The 18,209-nt window shown below is 44.4% G+C and overlaps 1 protein-coding gene across 1 annotated transcript in view; it reads right to left on the reverse strand.

Moving 5' to 3' along the window:
- Positions 1-18,209, reverse strand: part of RWDD1 (RWD domain containing 1) — a 279,324-nt gene that overhangs the window by 221,634 nt on the left and 39,481 nt on the right. The window contains exon 2 of the mRNA XM_069606657.1: positions 15,951-16,016. Within this exon, the coding sequence (XP_069462758.1) occupies positions 15,951-16,016 (66 nt within the window). The remainder of the gene's footprint in view (positions 1-15,950; positions 16,017-18,209) is intronic.

Below are 18,209 nucleotides of genomic sequence, written 5' to 3' on the forward strand. Positions count from 1 at the left end.
GGTTAGTTCTTCTCAGGATCGTTGTGAATCTACGTCCCAGTTTTTCGTGTCACAATGAGGCGATTCGCACTACCATGCAAGCCACATCAAGTCTAGCTCCCCTCTGGATGTGGTTCCTCTGGCTGTGATGAAAGATAGCTTCCAAAATCTACAAACGGAATTTGCTACAGCAATAAATGGGGTTATTCCAGCAGAATTTAAGATAGCTACAGTGATTCCCCTTCTGAAAAAACCTTCACTAGACCCTTCTCTACTTTCTAATTAATGCCCTCTCTCTCTTCTACCTTTTTCTATGAAGCTCTTGGAGTCTGATTTCACCCCTTCTATCTTCATTCCAGGAATCTTCTAAATTTCTGGACCCTACCCAATCAGGGTTCAGAGCTGGTCGGGGCACGGAAAGCGTCCTGGTATCGGTTCAGGACGACATGGCCAGATTGGCTGATGCAGGTGGGGCGGGCCCCTGATTCTTTTAGACCTGTCAGCGGTTTTTGACTCAGTGGACCATCCCACCTTGCTGACTCGCTCGACTCAGATTGGGATCTCTAGTCCGGTGCTAGCCTGGTTTTCGTTTTCCTGGCCGATCATACCCAGGTGCTTTCTCTTCCTCCGTTCTGCTCAGGTACCTGCCACCTTACCTGTGGGGTTCCGCAGGGCTCTGCCTTGTCCCTCATTCTCTTCAATATTTACATCTGGCCTCTGATTTGTCTCATCCGCTACATCAGCGGCAGGTGCTATGCTTATGCCGATGACACTCAGATCCTGATCCGTCTAGATCTTGATCAGGCTGAGAAGTCGTTGTGCCTTCATCAGTGCCTGACGGCCGTTGGAGAGTGGGTGAACCGCAACTGGCTAAAGTTGAATGGAAACAAGACAGGTCATGGTGGTAGGTGGCCCGCCCCCCGATCCTGCACTTTGGGTGTCTTCTTTCTGGCCTTCCACTCTCTGCCCCCTTCCTGTCCCTGTGACTAAGGTGAAGAACCTGGGAGTGACTCTGTCGGCCTCCCTTTCTATGAATGACCAAGTAGCTGCAGTGTGTAAAGCAGGTCATTTTCATCTTAAAACATTAAAAAAGGTGCTTCCCATGCTACCGGCCGTTGGTTGCAGCCATGTGCTTAGCCAGCTGGATTATTGTAACTCCTTACACCTAGCTCAGCCCAACGGTTTGGTCCAATGGCTGCAGCATCTTCAAAATCTGGCTGCCCGGGTAGCAACAGGGTCACCTCATGGGGCTCACATCTCCCCTGTGCTGCGCACCTTGCATTGGCTTCCGGTGGCGCAGTGTATCAAGTTCAAGGCACTTTGTATTGTTCATCCAGCGTTGCATGGACTGGGGGACCAATACCTCCAGACCAAATACACCCGGTATCATCCCAACCGTCATGTGTGTTCACCTATGGCCGGTTTGCTGTGTGTGCCTACTTTCCGCTGCTCGCTTATCGGTGGTCGGGCGTTTTCAGTTGTCGCTGCCCAAATCTGAATGACCGGCCACTGACAGTAAACATGTTGCCAAATCATTTGGCGTTCAGAAGGGCTCTCGAGACTATTCTGTTCTAGTTTACAGTGGCTGATGGATGCTGGTTTGCTCCTCCCTCTCTAGCGCCAAGATACCTTAGGGTAACTATGTGCTGTACTAATTCCAATAACATAACCATGATGACTTATTTAGCTTATGCTGATTTTAAAGTGATTGGTTGGAGAACGGGAATCTAAGATCAATTTCCGGCATTGGCTCTGGCAAGGAACTCACAAAGGAATGTATGGGTGTGCCTGTGCCAAGGCTGTTTTGGAAGGTTGATGTGTGGTGGCTAGCCACCATGTGTTTGAATGGTACATGTGTATAGGATTGGGGTTACCCTCTACCCTCCAGATTTGCCATAAGAAAGGACACTACAGGAATATTGTCAACTAATGGGATTCACCTCTGAAGCATCCAAGAGAGAAGAGATGATGGAAGTTATTCCCCAGCCTCTTTTGGATTGCAAAATGGACTGTTAAGCTCTGACTGTCACGCCACCACTGATTCTCTGACTGTTGTCGCCCCTGCTTCAGTCTCTCGCACACGCTGGGCTTCCAGCATTTGCTTTGCTGGTCCCAGGCAACTCTGAATTTCGGGGGCTCTGCGTCCTCCTGCGGCTACACCTCCTGCTAGTGTTCACCATCAGGGGACCTCCCCCGTTTCAGTAGGTGTTCCTCTCTTTCCTCTCATGTTTGACAAGTACTCCTCCTTTAAGCGCTGCCAGCTTCCCTTTTATTGTGCCTTAACAATGGAATGCCCTCCCAATCACCCTCAGGAATGAGACACCTCACATATCTTTCCGGAAAGCCCTCAAAACCATGCTCGTTAACTAGCCTGTCATGCGTTAGACTGTTAAAGGCTCCCAGACATCCCATCAGTTTTGAGTGGTAACGGCCAGTTCTCTGTTGACCTTTGGACCAAATAGTTCCCCCATCCTCATGGTACACAGCACGTTCTTTTTCTCTTTATTGATTCATATTTTTCTCTGTTACCTGTCTGGTATTTGGTTCACTGTAACCACGAACCACCGACTGGCTGTCCTATTTTTCCCCATTTGTTGCTTGTAACGAAGGAAGCCTTGCCTATAACAGCACCACAATGCCCAAGGCCTGCTTTGTGTGCTTTATAAATGGAAAAAATGAATAAATAAACGCACATATTGCAGTGGATTGGTGATTTCTATTTAAAGATAACACTGCTCCATCTTCCTGATAATAGCACATTGTAACTTTCTTTTTGGTCAAGTCTCTGTACTTGGAGGTTATTTGATATGTTGGGTGGTCCCATGTATGCAATCAAGTGAATTGGTTTAGGGAGTGGTCTCTCACGGTGTGGTCCCACTTGCCTTGAGCCCTATGGAGGATGCTGCAAAGCAGGCTCACCTTCCTACCCTCACAGGGGTCGGGGGTACCACTTGGGGAGAAGGGACAAATTCCCTCAATTTGTCACACAACACAAAGTGGTCTCATAGGACTATTTAAGGGTTACACAAGTACACCAGATCCTAATGGACTTTGAATGAGGCTTGAAGGCCTGAAAAAACAATTATACCTAAGTACAAATGTTAAGTCTATGGGCGCATAGAAATCAAATGGGCCAATGTTAACCCACAGTGTACCTAACAGGTCTGCACAGAGGCACCTACGGCACAAATAAGAGCTTCAGAATGAGGGGAGGGTCATTCAGAGAAAGTTCAGTCAACATGTTTTTCTCACCACTCTTCATAAAAGCAATAGGTTGCAAAGGAGAGTATGGAGGACACCAGTCAGGATGGTTGAGGTTCAGTGTTTGAATGACAAGCTCATCAGGGGTGCCATACAGCCATGAAAAAATTGTACACAATCAAGGGTGAGCAAGAGCCCCCCAGTCCCAACCACAGGAAACTGCAACCAAGAAATGAAGAGTTGTTTCAGAGGACAGCCAACAGACTAACCTTTGGAGTAACAGCAAGGAGGGTTGTGATTGTCAGCTAAAGGGCAAGGTCAGAAAACAAATACCCTGACAAGGACAACAGACCAGTGATACCAGCCGGAAGGGACCCCATGACAACCTGCAGGTGAAAGAATGGAGACTCCGGCTTGAAAGCAGAGATTCTGCAACAGTGACCAGTCAGGGTTCACAGGTCGCAATTCAATAAACATGCAGCAGGAACACCACTGAAGGTCTCAATGCTGGGAACACTTTGGGTTTTCCTTTGCAGTGTTGAGGAAAGGTTCCAACAGAGGCAACTGCTATGCCTTAAAGAAAGAAGGGTGCAGTGCTTGGTTCAAGGTGTTCAGCAGCACAGGTGAGACCTGGGAACTAGGGAGACACAAAAACACATCAGAAGCAAAATATCTGTCACAGCTGCCTCAAGGGAAAGGAACAATGGAGAAGGTTATTTTGGTCAGGAGGAGGAAAGGTTTGCTCAACAGTCAGTTTTGCATTCCAAAACAGGCTGGGGAATAACTCGTCTCTTCTCTCATGGGTGCGTCAGAAGTGAATCCCAGTAGTTGACAACATTCCTGGAGTGTTCCTTATGGCAAATCCGGAGGGCAGAGGGTAACCCCAAACATCAATCCAATACACATGTACCATTCACACATGTGGCGGCCAGACACTGTGCTAGCCACCGCATATCAACCTTCCAAAACAGCCCTCGCACAGGCACACCGACACATTCCTTTGTGAGCTGAATGCCAGAGCCAATGCCAGAAATTGACTTTATGTTCCCATTCTCCAACCAATCACGATCAAGTCAGCCTAAGCTAAATAAAAGTCCAGGCCCAGATAAGATTGCTTTGGATGGGTTTAAACACTTACCCAAACTGTGGATATCTCTTTTGTAACATTTATAATGTATGGTTAAAATGAATAGGTACCTAGAGTCCCATAAACAAGGCAATTATATTCCCAATTTTTCAGGAAGGGGAAAATCGCACGACCCCATGTTGCTATTGCCCTATATCCCTCTATCATTGCTCTTTTAAGCTATCTAGGAAAATCATCTTGAATAAGACCAAAGAATGGGTGTTAGTGAATTGTCATGCATCTTTTAATTAGTTGGGATTCCAGTAAGGCGTGGATGCCTCATCAAGCTTTACAATTGTATTTATTGGCTGCAAAATCTGTTTATCGAAAGTGAGCCACTACATGTGGCATACATGTTCTTGGCAACAGCATTGGACATTGGATAGATCTCAATGTTGTCAACATTGCATGAGCTAGGATTCCCTGGAGACAAACATCTTAATTTCTATTTGTGAAGGAAATACAGACAAGAGATCGTGCAAATAAACTGGCAGACATGTTTTTAGTCTGACCTCTGTGTCCTAGCCTCCACACTGTTTAATCTTTTTATATTTCACTACATGAATAGCCAAGTAACAAGAAAGCAGATGTTGCTACTATGCTACTATTATGGTGTTCAGATTCCAATTTTGTCATATGCTGATGCCACTTTTCCGGCTAGACTCCCACACTCACTTCAGATACTCGTGGATGCTTACATTGTATATATGAAAGCAAGAGGTCTAACTAAATGTTAAAATTATGAAATCAGCAGTGATGATTTTTCAGAGGGGCTTTAAGACTACTAGCCCAACGTTCTAAGTTTACTCATGTCCATTATAGGTACGGAATGTGGCTATTTTGGGGTTCATTTATCACCTACACCAAGTAGTAGCCTTCGGGTCACGTCCTTCTCAAATGTTTTAAATTCAAATGGAAGCAGTGTGTTTATTTGGAGATGATGTTTAGGGATTCTTTAAGGGGGATAGGATTTAACAAGTGGCAAATAGATGGTGTGTTAGGCAAGATTGTATGCAGTACCCTTGAGAGACTACACCAACCTTGTCCTCCTGGCAATAGGTAACGCAACCTTTGGTACAAGTCTGTACTACACAGATTAGCCTGGCTGCTCAGCCACACTACCAATCTCAGAAGGGGTCAATGTGAGAAGTAGGGTTTTTACACAGACATTCACAGTGACAAGCATTCAAATAAACTCTTACACTCAAGGTTTCTTGATTAAACAATTTTTAATTTAACAGTTAGTTGAATAAGCCTTCTTCAGAAGGGAACACTATATTAGTAACACAAAAATACACTCCAAAATACACACTTAGTTTCTCTAAATCAGCAAGTACCTATTTGGGATATATCACAGTTGCTTTCTACATCCTGAGGTGACTTAAAATAACTAGGACACTGGACATTAATATATCAATGGTACATTTAGAGCAATACTGACTTTGGTATCAAAGAAAAAAGGGTTGCGAATCAAGAAAAGGTTAAACAAATATTCTGAAGCAGGCAAGTACTTTTGAACGCCCCAATGCAAAGTAAAATTACCCTTTCCAGGAGGAAAGGTAAAGCACCAAGTCAGAGGGAAGAAGAGTCTTTCAGGGAACCAGGCCAGCCAATGTTAATTGATCAAACGTCTAGGTGAGCTTGAGCACTTCTTGCAGGTAAGTAAAAGTCTTACACAATGTTTTAGAAATATTTGTAGAAAATGAAATCACTGTACGGCCACAAGCTGGGAGGCCTGTGAGAAGCAGAGCTGCAAGCAACTCTACAAAAAGCAACCAAGACAAGTCTCAACTGAGAGTTTGTAAGGTCACACAACAAGAGTTAAGTCCCCTTAGTTTGAAAGTACCTTTGGTTAGAAAACATTGGTTCCAGCTGGCTTCTGTTCCTGTGTAGGTCTGCAGATCCTGTTGTTCCTGGGCCTCAGTCGTGGGGACAAGAGGGAGGATGTCGGTTGACTCCTGCACTACAAATTCAAGGTCGGCGGCAGCAATGGGCAAATCAGCTGCACTTCACGGTTTCAGCTCCTCGCGGCTCTCGCAAATACCACCACTGCGGTTCTCGGATACCACTATGGACTTTCCTCACATCTGGGGTCCAGCACTCAGTTGAGGTGGTTCAGGCTTGGTCAGTCCTGCTTCCTGGGAGTCCAGAGGATCTTTCTGGAGCTTGGGTCCGACATAAAAGACACTCATTCGATTCTTGTGTTCCTCTCCCTGGAACTTCGGTTCCTGCAGCAGCAATGGAAGTACAGCCAGCTCTGAGAGGATTTCCAGACGAGCTCATCTTGGGGTCGATTGGTCCCACCAACCCAAGGGGCGAAGCCATCCTTTGCAGGTCTTTTCTAGTCGAGGCGAATTCGGAGCTTCAGCACAGCAGAAGGGCTTCACCGGGCAAACCAAAGGTCCAGGAGTTGCAGCAGGCGCCTCTTCCAAGTTCTTCGGATTCCTTCGTCCAATGGTCGAGACTGCCTTCCAAGCAAAAAGCCTCACCTTTTATGCAGGTTTCTCCCCTTCATTCACATACTAGCTGTCAATCACACAGCAGGGTGGCTGTCCTCCAAGGACAGTCAGTCAGCCAATCACCTTTGGGTGCATTCCTGTAACTAAGAGGATTAAGCACTGGGAGTTGTGGGCACCTCCCTCACTTCCTGCCCCTGCCAGACATACTGGAACCAGAGGCGGGCTTCACCAGTGAATCCCACCAAAGACAAAGCAAACAAAGAGACTAAACCTGGTTTGGCGCACATTAAATCTCAAGAAAGACCTTTCCAGCAAGAAATGTTGAAAAAAGAAGACCAGGGCCATTTTGACAAAATGGGCACACATGGGTGCCTTAATGCAGCTGCGAACACAGCCAGTGGTAAAAACACACAATGGTAGTAAAAAGTAAACCACTGCCACCAGCCATTAATTGTAGAAAGGGTAACAAAAAATTTGACATGAGAAACTTAGACAAACTGGATACTAGGTAAATCCTCCAGCACCCTATTGTAAGATAGGGTGTGCTGGGTCTAGAAAGTTACAAATGTAAGTAAAGTCAATTTCACTTCACTGCTCTTGTAAACAGTAGTTATCCAAGAGAAGGTATTTAAACCTTTGGGAAATCTGAAAGACTTCCCCGTGCCACTGCACTGAAGGTGTTGTGTGTCACAATGTAAAAAGATGCCTATGGAGTTTGTCAGACTCCAAAACCAAAAGAAACACAGAGTTCAAATCACAGAAAAATATGAGAGTGGGAAAAAGATCTCACTCTCTCCAGGTAAGAAATTAAAAGGGTTGTATACAAATTGTTTGTTTTACAACTGTTCGAATTACAATTGACCTTTTCACAATTGACCGAATTGTGAAGGTCAATTGTAACATATGTGGGGGGAAAACGAACAATTTCGGTAATACCATTAAAAGTCCTAAAGTCCAGTAAACGTTCTGGGGGTCTCTAAGGTAGAAGGGAATTAGCACATTTCTGAAAATTCTCCCTAACATGGTGCAAGAGACTTTTGGGTGTACCCCATTGCACTCCTAATCGGGCAGGTCATCAGGAATTGGGGTTCAATTTTTGTTGATCCTTTTAATTTAGCACCCATCTCCTAGTTTTTTTTAAAGGTGGTGGCTGTTTTATCCCAAATGGTTTTGAAGGTTGTTTTAAGGATTATGGTCATACCTTGGATTGCCCACAGTAATAAAAAAATAGCTACACGAGATTAATGTAGTCCATAATTTAAATGATTGTTTGACAGATTCTCCTTCCTCGTAGAATGCAGCGTAGGCTAGTCGCTTCGTGGCTCGAACAAAGAGAACAGGGTGAGACTTTTAGGTTTCACGCTGGTATTACAACTCAGAGTGGTCTACAAACTTACCGCACACAGCCCAGTTTTTTTAGAAATTGTGCTACTGTTACAAGAGCCTGTTTTAATCTTTAAACCATGAATTCACCCGTGAGACCTTTGAAAGGACAGGATATGGGTAAATGTTTTTGTAGATGCCCAAATCAAGCCGAGATATTAATTCACTTTCACTTTTTCCAGCTGTTGTAGAAAGACCTAAAACTGCTTTATCTGAAGCCTTCATTACGCAAAATAAAAATACAATATTGCGAACAAGCTTTGTACTTCCTTTGAAGTGTCTCATCAGAACATTATGCTTATCTTTAAAACATGTTGTAGTATGTAGCACTTTGGGGAGAGTTCTTACTAATTGTTTTTTTTTAAATAGAGCAAAAGGGAAGGAAGTTTGATGAGGTACTTTTAAAAATCGAATGGATGGTCTGATGTAGTGTTGCTACTGGGATAATTGGCAGTAATGTTTTTGTTGTGTTTAATTGTATGGAATGTTCATTTGAATAGAACTTTAATGTTCATTGTTTTTCTGAATAAAGATCCACTAATTGCATTTTACAAAACGTGAGACCCCATGTGGGAGGCTCCAGGAAGGAAGAGCTTGTCTGCGAGCCCAACTGTCCACTACTCGTGCAGCCACTATTTTAAGGTAACTTTCACCAACCAGAACCAGTGCCACTGCCTGGGCTACAGTATTGAAGAGTCGGGTCACACATGAGCTCTGGTGGGGACAGACTGGTGAAAAATGGCCAGGTCATCACAAACACACAAAAAGTGGAGGGCAATCATTTGGGTCAGCAAAAGAGAACTTCCTTCCTCACAAGCAGCATACAGATTTTGTCTCCAAATACAGATGTGGACCTACATTGTCTCAAACTCCAGAAAAATTAGAATACAATGCAACAAACGTTAGACACAGTAACCAAATACATCGTGATATGCACAAGTGCAGAGCAGTGATTTACATACATCAGGTGAAATTGCAGTAAACATCCGGGGACCCATGAAGGATGACAGGTTTAGGTAAGAATTGACAGGACAAAATCCATAAGCAAGCCGTGGTCATGGTTTAAAGCAAGCTAAGTACTTGTTCTCCATGGGTGGGAACTAAGGGGATGCAAGGGAGGACCTCCTTGAAAAGCAGCACTCCCAGGTTTCCAACCCAGCTGACCAGCACAGGAAGGAAGCGGAAAAGAGGATTTGGTTAAATGCAAGCCAATGGACAATCGCAGGAGGAACTGGGGGGCTGAAAAACACCACTAATCAAGGACACGGGAGACCCTGGAAGAGAATTCTGAAGAGAACCTCAGGACCCGTGGACATGCACTCCCAGAGTCGGCTGCATTGAATTTGGCTTGGAAGAGGTAGAAGAAAGTACAGGGATGGAAACAGGATCCAGTACCCAAGGCCTGAGACCCTGGACCAGGACTTCAAAAATGTATCAGTACCCCAATAGCTACCAGACTATTTGGGCAACAAATGTGGTACAACCAGCTATCCCCCTCCAGTGAAGACAAAACTAAATTAAATTATAGCAGCCACCAACTTACTCCAGAACACAAATGTAGGGTGATAGTTTGTGTCCAACGGTGAATCTGATTGCAAGGCATACATTAGTTTTCAAAAATTGATACAGAATTTGCCAATTAAAGTTTTCTAGATTAGCAAACAAACTCATTAGATTAGCAATTTTGTACTAAAATTTAAAAAGTAACCAGAAGGCATTTGTACCCAAGAAATACAATTAGCAACAACATAGCAGTAGAGTGTACAGCTGAAATAAGAAATTAGTAAGGAATGTCTGTAAAATGTTAGCTGTATGAACGGACATAAATAGATATGATAAAAAAGGATCTGAAAACATTTTTCAGTGCAAGGCTCTGTGCAGCTGGGTGCAGTGAGTGTTTCACAGGGCAGTGTCCCACATATTGTATGCTTAACCCATCATTTGCTGTGTACGGAGAAGTTCAGAAGGTTCATAAAATGAAATAATTAAATCTTCAGGGAAAGTCATAGCATGGATTTGCAGCAAGCAGGGTATTTGTCAACTTCAGAGTTGGACAAACTGTCCATTGCTGCTCTTTTTATTGTATTTATAATGCGCACAATACAGCAAAAATTGTGTTTTGGGGCGCATCAAGACAAGCAGGGGAGAAATAAAAACAAAATGTTGTTAAAAAGGTCTTGAAACATTCAGAAAGTCCAAGTGCTAAACCTGAGAGCAGCAGAGGTAAGGTAGAGGGAAGTAAGAAACAAAAACGTTCTGACTAGGTTGTGAGACAATTTGGAAAGCGCAAGTGCTGAACATGAAAAAAAGAGGGTGGTAGGAGGAAAGTAAGTGCAAGAGGAGAAGAGTAAAAAGAGGTACAACACATACAAAACAATTAAAGTGCAGGGCCAAGTAGGCAGATTGCATTAGGAACCGAGAGAGCAATTAAGACAAGGAGCTAAGATTGACTGAAGACTGGACAAGCTTGCATCATGAAATGAGGGGCTACATTAGGCATGCAGAAAAAGAGTTAAGACTAAGCAGGCAAGTGACTGAAGACAGGAGAAAACTCGCTTGGGGAAAGATCTGAAACAGCAGGCAACATGAAGACAGTGAAAACAGGAAGGTGAGGGTTACAGTAAAAATGATCAGAGGGCATAAGTGAGGGGTGGTCAGGAAAGTGAAGAAGCAGTGAGCACATAGTAAGCAATGCAGCATAAAAGCATGATTAATGGAAGAGAGAGATAATCACTGGAGATAAGGAAACGGGGCCTCCCCAGCACATTATGAGGTGTGTAAGGAGGGAAAGTCTCATCCACAAGAAAGGGGTTACATCAGATATGCAGCAACAAGGCATGACAACTCTATTCTGGGTGAAACATGTGGGAAGCAACATGGGAGTGTGTCAGCAGCAAAAGTAGATATACAAAATGGACCAGACGAGGAGATAGGAGGGCAGACTGGTGGCCCTACCTCACTGAGCAAGATGCAGGAAGGGACTCAATGACTCACCAGAGAAACAGGCAGGAGGCCTAAAGCACAAGAACTGTCATAGTCCAAATTAAGATATATAGGGCCTCAGTCTAAGTTTGCCGGTCTGGAAACATGGGTGCCAGTAATCTCACCGGCACCCTTGTTTTCGGATCGGCAAACTACGTGTTTGCCTGCCGTGGCTGCTGTTCCCGACAGGTCTGACCCAGCTGGGCGCAGCGGCCATAGTAGGCAAACACTTCACGGAAGCGCCGGCACAGTTGGCAATGGTGCCGACGCTTCTGTGTCCCCACTCCCGTAGAGTCTTATGGGACTCTATGGGAATGGGGACTTACAATTTAGCAGCGCCTGACTTACCGGGCCACCAGACTCGTAATGATCCAGTGGCACCGGGAAATCAGGCGCCAGGAAATGATTACGAGTCCAGCAGCAACCCGCCAGTAGCGCCAGCAGGGTTACCGCCGGACTCGTTATGAACTGCTAAGTCAAATGCTGAAAGGACAAAGATCAGGATACAGGGCGATCCAAAAACCATGACGCAGAAGCAGTGAAACATAGGTAGCGTAAGTAGCAGACCAAACAAAACGGGGTGAGCCAGTGGGAAAGGGATAAGGCCCTTGCTTACCATCTGTGAAGCAAAGAGTAACATCAAATCAACATATAAGGAGGCGTGCCGGTGATGAAACGAGTGAAGCGGAAACATCAGGGAAGGAGGGGCACTGCCTATCGGCTTAGCTGCCGGAAGCCTCCGACAGGAATTGAGCCTCCAAAGGGGGACACCAGCAAGCCTTCCGGCTCGGATCCAGGTTGTGGTTTAATTAGGTTTCAACCAATGATATGTAAAAGGCTGCCAAAGAGACCGCCATACTGGGTCAAATGTTGTTGCGTGCCAGTACACTGGCTCCTCGATGGTGTGCCTGGAGCAGGGCGGCCATCTTGGCAAGAGCTCCTTAGAATAATGCTGAAATTAGGCATCAGCCTCCTCCTGCACACGGTGTGCTGCAGAAGGGCCGCAGACGCATCCATCAAGGTGTGGTTCAATGAAAGGATGGCCCAGACAGGAGCAGAGCCTCATTAGGAAGCCTTCAAAGGGGTACACCAGCAAGCCTTTCTGCTCGGATACAGGTTGTGGTTAAATCAGGTTCCAACCAATGAGAAGCACAAGACTGCCACAGAGACCTCCAAGCGCGGTACAACGTTGTTGCTGGCCGGCATACCGACTCCTCAAGGGTGCGACTAGAGCAGGGCGGCCTTCTTAGCAGGAGCAAGAGCTCTGTGAAATAATGCCAAATTGTGCTGCAGGAGTGGCGCAGATTCATCCATCAAGGTGTGGGTGTAGGGCAGTGGCTTGGAGATGGAGTTCAGGGTGGTACTCATGTTATGCATCCTCAATGACAAAAGAAAATAACTCATTCCAAATTGCTTCAGTAAAATTGTTATTAACTGTTTTCAATATAGCATTAATTACCACTTGGGCCACCAACGATCCTCAAGCCCAAGTCAGGTAAGCACAGGTGCAGCAATCCAGCCCAATGCATCCATGAAAGCAGCATTTATCTTTACCACAATCTGAGCCACCAACGGGGATGCTGCTACTTTTTTTGTTTGAGGTAACCAGGCTCGACATAATTCATGCTTCCCTAAAAAAGATTTGAGACCCATATGTCCGAGATTGGAAATAAGTTATCTCCAGAATCTGCATGTGAGCAAGGTGGTGTGCATTTGAGTGGGCGATGGGGGCAGGGGGTTCATATGTGGCACTCCAGTGGAGACTTGGCCTGGGCTACTGCTTTAAAAGGACAGGGTGAGGCTGAGCCAAAGGGCAGCGGCGGCATGAAATGCGAGCAGCTACTTGCATATTCTGCTTGCTTTCCCAGCCTCCAGACTGGCCAGCTCTCTCCCACAGGTGCCAATATACAATGCAATCATAATTATAGAGCAAAGTGACCTCTGAAGGCTAACTAAAGTGCCTGGTACTGCAGTAGATCTGTAGATGTATAGACTGGATGGAAAACATTGATCACTACTTATATTACTGGTATACAGTAACAGGGTGATAAGAGAATGTCAAGGAGTTTGGGATCAGCACATGGGTTGAGCACCAGTTGCACAAACGTATGCAACCAGCAGGTCTCAGTGTATGCCAAATACTCTGGGTCATCTTCGACTCCACACTTTCCTTCTCTCCTCACATCTCTGAAAGAAGTCACACTACCAGCTGCACCTCCTTAGGGGGTATCCTTCCTTTCCTCTCCTTCCCCCAGAAGCTCACTGTCTCCAGAGCTCTGCTTCTCTCTAGGCTGGACTACTGGAACAGCCTCTTTCTAAATCTGCCTGCCTCTACTTTTTGCCCTCTGCAACTCATCCAAAACAGGACTGCAAGACTTGTCCTTGGCCTCAAGCCCAGGGATCGCATCTCTCCAGGATTGAAATCTCTGCACTGGCGCCCAGTGGCGGCGAGGATTAAGTTCAAAACCCTCTGCATTCTCCACAAGGCCTTCTGGGGCCTGGGACTGCGATACCTTCAACTCTCTCTCCCTAAATATCTTCCTTCTCGAGCACTTCGCTCATCCGCCTCCAACTCCCTCAGGGTTAGTCGCTTCTCCAAGCAGCGTGTTGGTGGTAGATCTTTCTTCTGCTGGGCCCTCTCTCTGGAACAGCCTCCCTGCCTCTTTGAAACTTAAGGAGAACCATCTACAATTCCGGAAGCACCTCAAGACCTTCCTCTCTGCTTCCGCTTTCTCTCACCCTCCTGCACTGGTTTCCCTGGCTACCCTCTTATCTCACGCACAGGACCCCCCCCTGTATCCCTTCAGCCCCTACTAGCACTTGACACCTGATGTCTGCACTTACCCTTGCACTGGTCACCAGCTGGCTGCACTTCTTATCCTATTATTCTATTCATTATCTTTATTTAATTCACTGTCATCCCATGTACTGCACTGCTCCCCCTTTGCACTTCCCCCCCCCCCCTCCCCCCCCATCGCACTTGGGCAATCTCAATGTCACCTGGCCTAGTAGGATCGGTGTCTCCGTCTTCCCTCCGTTTCCCCGCCCTTGCCTCGTCGCACCTTGAAACACTTGTATATAGGTGCGTTATAAATGCCATATCAGATCAGATCATATCATATGAGCATGTACATCCTCAAAAGTGTTGACAACAATATGAAATCTAGTGGACACTGAGATTTAGATACACTAACCAAAACTTTACTGAAAAACATGTAGACAATGCAGTGTTTTACAGTATAAATACTGTAAGAATGCATTATGTGACATACCTTTTTAGGAAGCAAATTGCATACTGTCTTTAAAAAAATAAATAAACAGGTTATAGTATGATCATCCTGATATACTTCTGATTTGCAGTTATTTAAAAAAATAAAATAAAAAAAACACACACGCCGTGGGCAAATTTCAGAGTGGAGGATATTACTGCTGCACTCGCTCTCCATTAGCCTCTTTGAACTTGCAGTGAACACATAAAAAAAACAGAATGCCGGGTGAGCTGTGCTTTCATTGAAGAAGGAACTTTAAATAGCTAGCTGTGTTATACAAGCATCAATTTAATTGGCAAACCTACAGAATTTCATAGCAAATTGCTATACAACACTGCTTATTTTATGCCTTGGAGTGCTTAAAAAAACACCCCTTTCTTAGAAGCCGTAGGGCTGCCATAGACAGCACGTCAAAAAATGGCAGCATTGGCAAGGGGACTTCAGTTGAAGTAACGCTGGCCACAAAAGCAGTATCACAGCCAAAAAAAGGAAAAAGCAAAAGAGATCCAATATAATGGGACAGCAGAAAACCCAAAAAAGGAAATCTGCCCTAACATATCATGTCACAAATAACTTAAGCGCCACTATATTTTATTACTTCTGGGGAAAATTGCCTAACACAGGATGACACAATAAGGGAAAGGACTGCCTGTTTCACATGGGTTAGTCTTCTTTGCAACACATGCTTTCTGTGGAGGATTGTTGAAAGTCACACAGATTTTATGGATTATACAATAAAAAAGAGGGTCTGCCCTGGATTGCGTCTTTTGGGATATAGGACGTAGCCCATTCATATTGTTCCATTAATAACCTCCCTTCTCTGGAAGTAGTGTTGGCGCACACAGATATCCCACTGAAGATGGGAAAGGATTTAGCAGCATCAGAGACAGAAAAGTGGATGTGATGGCCAGGCATCTACTTAGTCAAAACATGATGTATAATTTAGTTAGAAGATCCCCAGAACAATCACACAAACATTAGAGCTTAGATATTGAAATCATTGTAACTGTTTCTCATGAGTAAAAATGTGGTGGTCGTGTAACATATAAACCACTATTTTTCATCTAATGGCTACTTTTCGCTCTCTTTCCCCCGCTCCATCCAACATAAAAAGCAGCAGAATGTATTGTAAAACGGAGCCATGCATTTATCGGTGGTAATAATTCCAGGTTATAAGCTGCTAGACGGACACAAAACGTCACTGTCCCTCCGCCAGCCCCCTTGGATAGTGCCATTTCTCCACATGCACACAGAGGACCATTTCTTACAGGCCAAAAGCGAACTATCACTCATCAATGGCTAGTGGTGGGTGCACATTTTGTGTTCTGCTTTTATGTTTCCTGGAAAAACGGAGGACAAAAGTATCAAAAAAGCCCCATTCTATCAAAATTGTCTACAATCTTTCGTTGTAAAAATGCTTAATTATAAATGAAGTATATTTCACGAAACTGAGCAGTACATTTTTCATAAGCTGTGAATCAAACGAACTGCAGGCCTGTCAACATAAGTATTAAAAAGACACGATGAGGCAATACTCAATAGGCAACTTACTTTCGTCATTTTCTCCTGGGTCTGAGGTCACAGTGATCGTGAAACTTATGGGGGCATCTGAAAGCACTAAAAGATAAAACAAGCAAATAAAACAAGTAAATACATTAGAATTTAAGAAAAACATGCTACAAATAATGCAAATTGAAGCACCTGTAAGCTTGCGCCCGTATATCTGCCTCATCACTGACATGGGTGGGAGAGAACGCCTCATGGGTTTCATTGGATAAACAAATGCTATGAACAGCTGTAGGATAAATTGGTAAATGCAAACTGCCCTGGTCTGAAAAATGAGCTGCTGATCCTACAGAGGTATGTAAAACAAGAATGGTTGGGCTAGAAATCCTAACAGTCAGTTTGTGGGATGTGCTTATAAAAATGCCCACTCTCTTCGCCTTCGGCACTACATCTAAATACGAGATGTCAGAAATGAGAGGGCCGGATAGTGAGCTTTCGGGAACTCAAGACAGCGGTTTGAGCTAGAGAAAAGAGAGCTGACCCAATATGGGAAACTACGAACTTTGTTGATTCAGAGACTTGATGTGTTGGGTAGTACCTTGGAATCTAGACCGAAGTGCTGCAAATTGTTTGATATACCGGCGCACCTGGTGTCTACTTATATGGATATGATGCCCATGGAACAACTATACCTGGAATCCTGGGAAAAATCAAGACAGACTTTGTCAGAAGATTAAGGTTTGATAATATTGCTCGAAGAATGGGATGATTTACTTCGGATTGGGTCTAGAACAAAAACGGACATGAATTTAAGACTGATACAGCAGAAAATGGTGGGACGTCTTTACTGGACACCAGTACGAATGTATAACCTAGGTTTTATAGACAATGGGGGTTATGGTGGTGATAGAGGAACTTTGATACGTATGCTTTGGGGTTGTTTAAGAGTATGTGTTTTTTGGAAAGAGGTTTAAGATAGAGGAGATATGATTCTAAATATTAAGATCCCTAGATCACAAGCACAAGTGGTCTTGTTGCATGATGGGAGGTAGACGGTCGATTGTTAAGGCACTGGTAGTTGCAGCAAAATTGATTATGAGAGTCTGGAATACTAGAAAAAAACCTACTTTGGAGGATTGGTAGGTGGAGATGTGGGTTCTCTACAATTATGAGTGCGTTAATTAGGCAATATGCCCCGAGACTGCGGGCCATTACTGCATTAGGTAATGCCCCCAGGTCCCATAGTTACAGGATCTATGCGGTAATGGCCCGTCGTCGAGGGCCATTAGTACCCTGGCCCGTTAGACCGGCTACTAATGGGTTTTTTTCCCAGCTGCAAGACGCATTGCGTTTCGCAGCAAGTACAAGCATATTTTTTAAAAATGGTCACCGGACAGAAAAACCTGGTCAGTTATTTCTTTCTGCTGCGGCCATAGCAAACAAAGAAAATGGCCACCATGGAAGGGGAGAAGGGACATTTAGTCCCTTCTCCCCTTCCATGGTGGCCATTCAAGTACATTGAAGCAAAAAGTAAACAGAAAAAATTGCCACCATAGAACAGGGAGAAGGGACTGTGTGTGGTCCCTTCTTCCTTTCCATTGTGGTCTGAAAGAGAAAAAAATAAAAATAACGATGACTGGAGCGAGGACGCGAGTGGGCTTACCATGAGGTAAGGCTCGCAAATGCACCAATCGATTTGTTTCCTTGGAAATAACCTGCGCCTGCTACTAATGTTGAATAGAGATCGAGAAGACTTGTACCTTGCAATGTGGAGTATGTTTAAGACATACGAGTGATTTTTAAGCACATTGATGCAAGACTAGGGTTAATTGGTAGTCACAAAATAGGAGTAGGTTGGTGCTATACTATGTGTTTTATGTATTGTATCTGTGTAAATGTCTTTATTGTGTGCCATTCATAAATATTGAATATAATTAGAACTATGTTATTGCTGTGTTTTCAACATATCGGAATGATTATAAATTATTATTCTTCTACATTATTTAGAGATATTAAGACTGGCTGTATTCCAGCCGTACATTTATAATTCTTGATTGTTAGAGGATTAAATGTATTGTCTTAAATACATTTTGAAAATAAATACACGTAATCCTCATTTCTTTAAATTAAATCTAACAAGGTTTGTTAGTTTTGGTAGGTCGAAACTATTGCATTGGATAACAGCTAGTAGAGGCAGATGGGACGCAAGAAAGCACACGCAGCTTGTGGGTGTTTGGCTATTTACCCACCCCAGCCATTGATTGCCTATGGCCATTCCCACCTGCTTCTTTCCCATTCCGACCT

This window comes from Ambystoma mexicanum, chromosome 4p, assembly GCF_040938575.1.
Source record: "Ambystoma mexicanum isolate Mex_15411 chromosome 4p, UKY_AmexF1_1, whole genome shotgun sequence".
NCBI classification, from domain to species: domain Eukaryota; kingdom Metazoa; phylum Chordata; class Amphibia; order Caudata; family Ambystomatidae; genus Ambystoma; species Ambystoma mexicanum.